This window comes from Equus quagga, chromosome 11 (genome assembly GCF_021613505.1).
Source record: "Equus quagga isolate Etosha38 chromosome 11, UCLA_HA_Equagga_1.0, whole genome shotgun sequence".
NCBI lineage: Eukaryota > Metazoa > Chordata > Mammalia > Perissodactyla > Equidae > Equus > Equus quagga.
In genome coordinates, this window is record NC_060277.1 from 115,068,170 (window position 1) to 115,078,767 (window position 10,598).

The 10,598-nt window shown below is 62.8% G+C and overlaps 1 protein-coding gene across 1 annotated transcript; it reads left to right on the forward strand.

Moving 5' to 3' along the window:
* Positions 1-333: 333 nt before the first annotated feature.
* Positions 334-8,339, forward strand: SLC25A10 (solute carrier family 25 member 10). The gene is made up of 11 exons (XM_046675417.1): positions 334-580; positions 3,187-3,306; positions 3,950-4,064; positions 4,154-4,202; positions 4,456-4,497; positions 5,361-5,404; positions 5,535-5,605; positions 5,924-6,016; positions 6,358-6,435; positions 7,050-7,106; positions 7,192-8,339. The coding sequence occupies exons 1-11, from the start codon at positions 488-490 to the stop codon at positions 7,291-7,293; spliced, it is 864 nt and encodes a 287-aa protein (XP_046531373.1). The 5' UTR covers positions 334-487; the 3' UTR covers positions 7,294-8,339.
* The last annotated feature ends 2,259 nt before the right edge of the window (positions 8,340-10,598 follow it).

Genomic DNA, 10,598 nt, shown 5'->3' on the forward strand with positions numbered 1-10,598 from the left:
CGGGAGGGGTGGGGGCTGGCAGAGCGCCCGGGCCATTACTCGGCCGTGACCTTCGGAGACGTGCCCTGGCCTTGGGGACGGGCCAGCGCAGGATTGGGAGGGGCGCCATGTTCCCAGGGGAGTGGGGGAGGCCCAGCCAGCAGGCTCCCTGCGGTTGGCGCGGCGGGCACCCGTAGAGCCCCGGAGGCAGCTCGGTGGGGCCCTTCCGGATCGCGTGCCCGGCGGCGGCCACTTTAAGGCGCGGGGCCCGCCCCTGGGCTCGGGGCGGGATCTCGCGTGCCCCGCCCCCTGGTCTCCGCGCGCGCGCATTGGCTGCTCGGGGCGCGGGCGCGGGCGGCGCTTTGAACGCGGCGCGGGGGTGGCGGCGTTGTGTCGGGGGCCGGACCCGGGGTCGGGGCCTGGGGTTGCAACCGGCGCCGGAGGCGGGGTGGGGTCGGGTCGGCGGCGGCTGGGGCAGCTGGCGCTCCTCGGCGTCCGCGGCCGTGTCATGGCGGCGGAGGCGCGCGTGTCGCGCTGGTACTTCGGGGGGCTGGCCTCGTGCGGGGCCGCCTGCTGCACGCACCCGCTGGACCTGCTCAAGGTGAGGGCGGCGCGCGGCCGGGCCGGGGCCGGGGCGGGCAGCGGGGCGCGAGGGGACCCGGCCCTGCGCCCGCCCAGGCCCCCGTCCCGGGCACCCAGCGACTAGCGCGCCCGTCGGCACTGACCAGCCTCGGCCTGCTCTGCTGGGAGGGCTCGGACCTGGGGCCGCCTTGCCCGTGGCCTGCGGGGCATCGGCCCGCTGCCCCCGCCCGGAGACCCTGCGTGGAGGGGGTTGGGGAGAGGTTCCAGGGGCACTGCCGACCCCGGGTGCCCCACGTCCCAACCGGCTCCCGGTTGTTGGCGGGCCGTGTTTCAGCCCCAGCTCTGCGCTTTCCTACCTGTGTGACCTTGGTCTCTCTGAGCCAATTTCCCCTGGAACTTTTGCACTTTTGAGGGTGCTCCTTCTGCGTGTTACAAGTTGAGGGGGTGGTTCTGTGGGTGCACAGGTGTTGGCACTTAGAGACGTGCAGGGGCTCTAGAAGACCCAGAGCATGGGCCGAGCCACCCCCTGCCTAGTGGGTGCCCAGCACACAAGGAGACAGATGAGGGATGTGGCCTGGGCGAGTGGGGTGACCCAGGCACGCCTGCTATGGGCTGCCTCCTCCTGGGCTTGGTGGGCGCTTGGGAGCTATGGGCCCTGTGTGCCTGCAGGTCCTGCCCTGTGAGAGGGAGTGTTTCTCTGAGCCAGAGGTATTCACTCTTGCATTTTTTTAAAAAATCCTTATGGGGCAGAGTAACACAGAGCTTCCCTTGTCTCCCAGGGCCCGCCCAGTGGGCCTGTTTTCTGACCTTTTCTCACCACAAAGAACAAAGGGCCCGAGGCTCGAAACACAGTCCCGAAGGGGCCTGGGCTCCTGGGGGGAAGGGGGACGCTGTGGGCAAATGGCAGCCACCTGGCCCCCCTTCTTTACCCCCACCCAGAGCAGCCTGGTCTCACACCGGCCCCCTGGGAGGGCTTGGCACCCTTGGCCTGGGCTGATCTGGAGCCTGGCCAGGCCTCTCTGCCCGAGGGCATCTTTTTCAGCAGCCCTTTTCCTGAAAGGAGGGGATTGGCTTCTCTGGTGTAAAAATGCTCGCCACCGGTCAAGGCAGGGTTAGCAGATGTGGGAGGGCTGTAGCTGTAGCCTCATTGGCCTCAGGCCTGGCTGTCCTGGGAGAGGCCAGGCCTGAGACGGAGCAAGGCCGGGCCTGGAGGGTGCTCTGACCGCAGAGAGCGGGGCTGAGTGAACAGGAAGGTCCTTTTTGGTTTGAGGAAAGAGGAGCCCCTCCCCCGGCTGTGTTATTTTACCTTCCACGTGCCCGCACTGTTCCCTGCGCCCACCCCCCACCTCAGTGGGGCCCCGGAAGGTTAGCCTCACTGTTTCTGACCAGGGTTGGGCACGGCCTCCAGGGGCTGTGGGAGCCCTCCCTGGCCTGACTGGAGTCACTTCATTGTTCAAGGCCCCTTTGGGCATCACTGCCCTTTGTCCCATCCCCCAGGTGCTGTTTTGCTGCAGAATGCTGCCAGGAGAGGGTCAGAGGAGGCAGGCCGTCCTCTGGCCCAGGGAACACATGACCGTGTGCTGGGCTTCAGAGCGCAGTGCTGGCAGCCGTGGAGGCCAGCCTCAAAGAGAGGCTTTGGGGGCTGGCCTGGTGACATAGCGGTTAGGTGCGCACATTCCGTGTCAGCGGCCCGGGGTTTGCCAGTTCAGATCTCGGGTGCGGACACGGCACGACTTGGCAAAGCCATGCCGTGGTAGGTGTCTCACATGCAAGGTGAAAGAAGATGGGCACGGATGTTAGCTCAGGGCCAGTCTTCCTCAGCAAAAAGAAAAAAAGAGGATTGGCAGCAGATGTTAGCTCAGGGCTAATCTTCCTCAAAAAAAACAAAGGGAGGCCTTGGCCTGAGTTTTTACCTCCCGGCATGGTCATTGGAAAGGTTGTCTTAAAGCTCCTTGATCTCTCATTTCGCCCTACGTCCTGGCTTGGTTTTCACAGTCGCTTCTTGCCTGGATGGGGGCTGCTGCCTGCACTCTGCCCCCAGGCCCAGGGCCTTCTGTCCTGTCCAGCTTGGCTCACACAGCAGGAGGACAGCACTCATGTCACCTTGCTGAGCATGAGTCCCCTCTCCATCTCCACCCACCTTTGCTGCCCCACCACCCCGAGCCCCTTAGGTAGGGATGGGGCCAGGTGGGGGAGGTGTACCCACTGAACTCCTTAGTCCTCACAGCACACCAAGGGAAACTGAGGCACAGGAGATCAGTAACCTGCCCAAGCGGGCCCAGCCAGGATGTGACTGGGGCTGGGCAGGGTGGGTTGTGCAGAGACAGACTGAGGTGTCCCATCTGGTGGCTCTCCCAGGAGTGCCCTTCCCTCTTGCCCCTCTGAATTCCCACCCACCTCTTTCGAGTCTCCTGTGCTCCTTGAGTCCCAGCTGCACCCTCCCTGGGTGCCCTTAGGAGGCCTCTGCCTCCCTGAGTCTCTGCTCCCATCTCTCGGTGGTGACAGTACTTGGCCCACAGGGTCATTGCAGGAGTATAAAGACCTAGATTGTAGGAAAGGGCTCAGAGCAGAGCTGGCCTGGGTGGGCCCCGGGGCACAGCTCTGAGCAGGTGTGACCCCCCACAGGTGCACCTGCAGACACAGCAGGAGGTGAAGATGCGGATGACAGGCATGGCGCTGCAGGTGGTGCGCTCCGACGGCGTCCTGGCGCTCTACAACGGCCTGAGCGCCTCCCTGTGCAGACAGGTGCCTCTGGGGCTCCCACCTCCCAGGGCGCTGGGCGGTGCAACTCACAGCCAGGGCTCTCATGCCTTCCAAGGCCACCCCCACTCATCAGGTGCTGCTTCCCCAGGTCCTGGTCCCAGACCCCACACCCTGAGCCCAAGCAGGCAAAAGGGACAGCTGGCATCCCCCAGGCCTGGGCTCAGATGAGGCCGCATCGCCTACCCACTGTGGGTGCCCTTTGGGCACCAAAGCTGCTTTCTCCTCCTTTTCAAGGCTGCTTAGGAGGAAGGAACCACAGGCTTGGGGAACCAGAGACCCCTGTGTCTGCACAGGGCATGGCGGTGTGGGATGTGCTTCTGCCTTCCATGGGGTCGGCCCTGCTCCCACAGCTGGTCCAAGACCTCTACTTACAGATGCAGAAAGTGAGGCCTGGGGAGGGAGAGAGGAGAGTTCAGGGCTCTGGATTCAGCCAGCCCTGGGTTTGCAAATTGGCTCAGCCACTTGCTGGCTGTGTGGCCTTGGGAAGGTCCCTTGGTGTCCCTGTAGTCCACACAGTGATGACCATGCACCAGGAAGGCTGGGGCGAGCGGGGCCAAGGGGTGCAGGGCATGCCCAGCATGGTCCCCCCACCTGCCCCCTCTGAGCTGCGCCCCTTCTCCCCCAGATGACCTACTCCCTGACTCGGTTCGCCATCTATGAGACCGTGCGGGACCATGTGACCGCGGGCAGCCAGGGGCCCCCACCCTTCTATAAGAAGGTGTTGCTGGGCTCCATCAGTGGTGAGTAGCCGGCCAAGTTGGGGCAGGTGGGCGAGTGGGGGTGGGCACCACCGGTCATCACATGTTGGCTCTGGGGTCTGTCACCCCAGGTTGCATCGGAGGATTTGTGGGGACTCCTGCGGATATGGTCAACGTCAGGTCAGTGCGGTTGCCCCCAAGGTCAGGCTCTTTCCTGTCCCCTGACAGGACCGGGGCTTGCTCACTGGGGTCTACAGTGTTTTCAGCCTGGAATAAGCCTCAGGCGTTGGAGTCCTGGGTGTTGGGAGCCGTGCCTCTGAGGCTGCGGTGGGGCCAGCTGCTCTCTGCCAGAGAGAGCCCTCAATGCCTGCGGGGGTCTGTGTGGGCATGTCTTGCCCCCTGCCGGCCCCCTGAGCCAGCGTGGTTGTTTCAGGATGCAGAACGACATGAAGCTGCCCAAGAACCAGCGCCGAAAGTGAGTAGCGGGCCTGAGCTCTGCCATTGGAGGGTACGGGGTGTGGGGGGCCCAGGCCAGGAAGACCCCTGAGCAGCTCTGCTGGGACCCGGCTGGGACTCCAATGGGCCACATGCCTCTGGGGTCACCTGGAGTGCAGCACAGGCAGCTGACGGATTTTGGAAACACTGCACATCTGTCCTGGAATCATGAGGGGGCCTCGGGCTTCTTCCCTCAACGGGGCGCTGGCCCCGGGGGGGACTGCGGCGGCGTCTCTCTCCTGCCCTCCTCCTGCACCTTGCACGTGTTCACATAGAAGAGGGTTAGAGGATTGAGTTTGGACCTTTAAAAGGGTTTGGCAGCTGGGATTTGTTTTTTATGATAAAAATGCCGTTCTTCACAAAGCCTCAGACGATATCGACTCCAAGGCTGTGTTCAGACTGACGTTGCACTTAAACTCCAGGTGCCGGTATCGGTCAGTTCAGGCGTGACACGTGGCTCCACAGGAGTCCGTTGTCCCCTCTCTGGCCAAAGAGAAAGCCATGGGCAGGCGGACCAAGTGAACAGGTGGGAGGGGACCAGGCAGGGCGTCCCATCACCCCACACTCCGTAACAGGCTGCAAACAGGACCAGCCTCCAGGCTGGCAGCCCCCCAAAGGGCTGGGCGCCCAGGTGTTTTCTTGTGGGACTCTGGGGGATCCTCGGGCACTGAGGTCCCTTGCGGGGGAGGCTGCTCTGAGCTGTTGGCAGAGGCCTTGTCGCCTGGCCCCGGGGATCCTTCTTGGAGAGCCTCGGGCCTGGGATGGGGGCCTGGGGAGGACCCTCCCGTGAGAGCCGGTAGTCAGGGAGAGCCTCACGTGGGCCCGTTCTGTGTCCCCCGACAGCTACGCCCATGCCCTGGACGGCCTGTACCGCGTGGCCCGTGAAGGTGAGAGGAACAGGCCCTTTGCTGGGGGTCCTGGGGCCTGCAGAGGTCAGGGGGCAGGGAGCACCGTGCAGGGGCTGGGGGGCCCGGAAGGGTTTTGGCCGAGCGCCCCACCTCGCTCCTTCTCTGGCAGAGGGTCTGAAGAAGCTGTTCTCAGGTGCGACCATGGCCTCCAGTCGAGGGGTGTTTGTCACCGTGGGCCAGGTAGGGCTTCTGCCCAGGGTGGGCCTCTTCGGGCAGCATCTGGGGGGCCTAGCTCAGCCCTCGAGAGGCCCCTGAGAAAGGCAGTGGGCACGGACCACAGGTAGGGGCTGAGGAAGTGGGCACAGGCGGGTCAGGTATATGACCTTGGGCAGGCCCCTCCATGTCTGGGCCTCGCCTGTCCACCCAGGCGCAGTGACCATGTAGGTGACCTGCAGAGCAGGTGCTTGGTCAATCCAGATGGTGTCATCGTAGGCCCCTGTCTACCTTCTCCGGAGCTGGGGGACGTCCTGAGGCCTAACCTTCCTGCCACCCCTGCAGCTGTCCTGCTATGACCAAGCTAAGCAGCTCGTTCTCAGCACGGGGTACTTGTCTGACAGCATCGTCACGCACTTTGTCGCCAGCTTCATCGCAGTGAGTGTGGGGCGTGGCAGGGGCTGAGGGTGCACAGAGGAGGCAGGGGCTCAGAGGAAGGAGGTTTTGGGGGGTCTGGTGGGTGCTCTTGGGCTGCATAAGGGGGCACCAGGGCCCCAGGGAGGAGCCTGATGGGTCACCCGGTACCTGGGCCTGGACAGCTCCTGGTGTCCCCGGGGGGCCCTGGGTCCTGCAGCCCTCTGCACCTTACTATGGGATGCCTCCTGGGGGGTCCAGGATGCCAGGGGCTCTTTCCACAGCAGGCCTGTGGGGAGGAGGTGAGGGTACCCACACGCCTTGCTTGGCAGGCCCGCTGGTGACAGCCTCCCCACCCCACCCAGGGTGGATGTGCCACGTTCCTGTGCCAGCCCCTGGATGTGCTGAAGACCCGCCTGATGAACTCCAAGGGCGAGTATCGAGTGAGTGGGCGCCGCAGATGCCAGTGCCCTTGAGAGCACAGGCCTGGGAGTGGGGAGCAGGGGGCCCAGCCTGCTGCTCCCGGGCTCTGTGGCCGGGTGAGCTCATGTCCTCCTCTTGGGATGTGGGTGACCCCCTCCAGCCCATGACTTCATCCCTCCCACTTGCCGCCCCCATCCGGCCTCGGAGCAGCCCTTGGCCTTGGGTGTGTTAAATTAGATTCTTTGACACGTTAAGGGAGGCAGCAGTTTGCTGTGGTCAGTGAAATTCGGCAAGTTGCCTTTTTAAAGTTGGCAGCCTGGGGCTCCCGCCGTCATGCACAGTGTCTTTTGCCCCTCGTCTTCTCCCCAGCCCGGCCTCTGACCGCCCCGACGCGCCTGGTGGTCAGCCTGCCCATGGGGTGCGCCTTGGCGGCTTCTGGTTTTGCGCATCAGCAGGCAGGGCAGCTTCTTGTGTTCACCTTTGAACGTGCCCGGCCAGTCTGCAGGGCCGTTGAGGTCACACCACATGTCAGTGTGCGGGACTTCCGGCTGGTGCTGAACAGGAGTGTTTTAATTTGTGCCTTTCGAGTGGGAAGCAGCGTTTCTTTTATGGCTTTACCTTGTGTCTTCTGCAGGGTGTTTTCCACTGCGCCGTGGAGACTGCGAAGCTCGGCCCGCTGGCCTTTTACAAGGTTGGGCAGGGGCTGGACAGGGCGGAGTGGGGCTGGGGGTCCCTCCCGGCCCTTTGCACTTCCCCTTTCTCCTTTCTCCCTCCAGGGCCTCCTGCCTGCCGCCATCCGCCTCATGCCCCACACTGTGCTCACATTCGTGTTTCTGGAACAGCTTCGAAAACACTTTGGCATCAAAGTACCATCCTGACGGGGCCATGGGAGCGGGTTGGGCCACGCCTGGCCCCAGCGCCAGGTTCTTCTGGAGTCTGGGAGGGTCTTGGGGCTGAAGGCTGCCCGGAGCCCACCTCCGTCCCCCACCCGCCTCTGGCCCAGGACCTCCCCGGCCAGCTCCTGCCCTCACCCAGCCTGCCCAGGCCAGAGCTCATTCCACTGACCTTCGTCCCTCCAGCCCCCACCTGCCCGCCCCACGCTCTGCCCACCTGGTGTCCCAGCTGCCCCCCCTTGTGCTCTGATGACTCACTCGGGGGGCAGGCTGTCTAGGCTTTCTGGGGTCTGGGGTCCCATGCCCCTTCTCCTCTGGCCCTGGAGGTTTCTTCCCTTCATGTGCAGCTGCCCAGGGCCCACAGCACCGTCTTCCAGCAGCTTCCATCAGGGACCTGGATGGCAGAGTCGGGGGTCGCCCACCAAGTTGTGTGCACGTGCACTTTTATCCAAGGAGAGGGACCATAGTGTTCATGATGTTCTCAGAGGTAGCTGTGCCCCCCACACCTCCTGGGCCAGTGAACAAATGACACAGGAGCAGAATGAGTGCCCAGGAGCAAGGGTCAGAGTGTGTGACCTGTGGGCGCCCCTGGTGGCAGGCCTAGTCGTCCTCCCCCCCCCCCCCCCCCCCCCCCCCCCCGCCCCATCCCTCCCACGTCCAGCCAACCCCCAGTTGCTTTAACAATTAGTTTCACCAAAACCTTTCAGCACCAAGAGGCTGCTGCTGTCTTCAGGGAGTGTGCAGTGTCCCTCACGCCGTCCACGCCCTCCCCTCCTGCTCCTCAGAGGTGGGCTGTGGTGTGTCCTTGGGGGCTTCTCTGTGTGGACGGCGGTCACCTGCAAGGCCCCCAGCAGCTGATCAGCCAAAACAACTGGATTCCGCTGTGAAAGCAGCCTGCCCCCCCACAAACCAGGCTGGGGGCTGCGTCCGCCTGCCTCCCCGGGTCCCCTGGGCACTGTGCCCCCGCCCCAGCAAAGGGCTGCAGGCCCACATTGCTCTGCAGGGATGCTAATAAAGGACGGTGAACTGCTCTGTCTGGTCCCTGCATCCAGGCTGCTCACTGGTCTGCAAGCTGCCTCACTGTCCAGGGGCAGTGAGAGCCCCTCTGCACCCTCCTCGGAGGGCTCTCTGGTTTAGGGGGGCAGGGCCCAGAGGGAGAAAGCAGCAGCAGCCCTGGCTGGATGCATTGCTCTGGCCTGTGGGCAGAGGAAGCGGAGGGTGCTAGGGTGGGAGCAGCCCAAAACCAGTGCAGGGGGAGGGGAAGGGAAAGGTGAGGCTGGGGGCTGGGTGGGCTGAGTTCCTGGATCCAGGTCACCGTGGGCCCCACAGTGCCACCCCTTCTCAGCACACACCTGGGTGCTGCAAGACCCCCAGCTTTGAGAGTTCCGGGCCAGGCTGGCCAGCCTCCCCAGAGGCTCCCCTCTCCTGGGGGCGGGAGGTGCCCCTTGAGTCAGAGCCTGGGCTCTTGGGTGCTGGTCTGTTGTCCAGCAAGCCCAGAAGGGGCCATGGAGACCCTGGCTCTCTGGACTGCTGACCCTCAGACAGACAGACTGAGGCTGGGGCGGGAGGTGGCGTGGGTGCTGCCCTGAGGCCTTTTCACATGCGTGAAAGCTGCCAGGGCTCGGCTGGACAGACAGACAGACGGTCTTTGGGGCTCCTTCAGACCTCAGAACCTCTGATGCTGTACTCCTGGAGCAAGGAGACTATCCTGGAGCATTTCAGGGGTGTGAAAAATAGGATTTTAGATAGTGGTGTCAGTTGCACAGCTCTGTGAATGTACTAAAAAACACTATATCTAAATAAAGCTGTTATTTAAAGAAAAACAAGCTGGCACCCACGTGCCCACCCCAGCTTCGGCGGCGGTGGACACCCCCAGGCCCTCAGTTCTGGAATTGGAAACAGTTCCAAACACGAGATTGTTTGGAAGCAAATCCCAGACGTTTATGGATAAATACTTCAGCACATGTCTGTAAAAATAATCTTTCAGAAAATTTTAACAACTCCAATAGTAGTTCATTCTATGTAAAAAATCCTAGGAGTCACTCAGGTTTCCCGGATCACCATGTACATGCTGTTAAGAGTCAGTTCTACTTGAATCAGAGTCTAGCTGAGGGCTCCAGCTCAGTGTCTGGGTTCCCAGCGTCCCCCTCCCTCCCCGTCCTTTCTCTGCAGGTCCTCTGCGGGATAAGCCGGGTCCTCGGCCTTTCAGATTTGTCCCCTTACTCTGTCCCTAAATTTCCTAAAACCAGCAGAAAGATCTGGATTCCAGTCCTGTTTCTGGGCAGCAAACATGGCGCCTGGAGTCTCAGGGTCTGGCCGGGGGTTGGAGGTCGGCAGGAAGCAGCCATCGGCCTGGAAACGCACAGAGGATAGAGCCGGACTCCCAGGATCCGGGATGCCAGGGGGGCCCTGGTTGGGGGAGTGCTGTGGGGTGCACTGGGAGCCCTGCTGCTGCTCTGACACACTGAGAACGGGCCTGGCTCTGTGCGGTTGAAGAACCATCCGGGCAGAGCGTGTGCCTGCACAGAGCCCTGTATGCCTGGGCTGGAAACACCCCGAGGCATTTGGGGCGAGGAGACGTGAGGGTGAGTGAACATGGTCGTGGGGAAGCCTGCTGCTTCTCTGGGACCTCAGGTGAGTTGAAAAGGCAGCAAATTCCAGAAACTTTGGCCACTCGGGCCATGTTCTCTCTCTCTGACTTGGAGCACCGGCATGGTCTTACGGGATGTGGAATGTGCCCGGGGCAAACCCAGAGGTTGGCATTTCACCAGCTTCCCCCCTACGCGGCCCGTTTATGCAATGCCGCCCTGGACCAGGGCTGGAGGGGAGAAAGTGCCCCGTCTGGTTTGGCAGGGACAGGCCTGGCAGGAGATCACTGCAGGGCAGGATGCAGAAGGCTGAATGGGAGGGACACTCGGCAAAGCGCCCGCCCATCCGCCCTCCAGAGAGCCCGTGGCTTCCTGGGACAGGCACACGGAGCGAAAATGGAGGTGGACCCAGGACAGCAGAACGGTCTGGGGGACGGTGGCGAGGGCTCGGCTCTCTCCCAGGGAGTTTTCATTCCAGGGCCCCCCATTCCTCGTTGTGGGATCAAAACCAGCCTGAGAGCGTGAGCTATCAGTGGGCCAGCACCCGCCTCAGTCCTGGGGTTTCAGTAACCCAATTGCAGGTCATCTGACCCCAAAGAGTCAAGCCGATTAATTTCACACCTGGGCGGGAGAAGAGTCAATCTCAGCCTTTTTTCCTTAAGACTCCATAGTTTACAAAAAGCCACACAATTTGTATTTGTT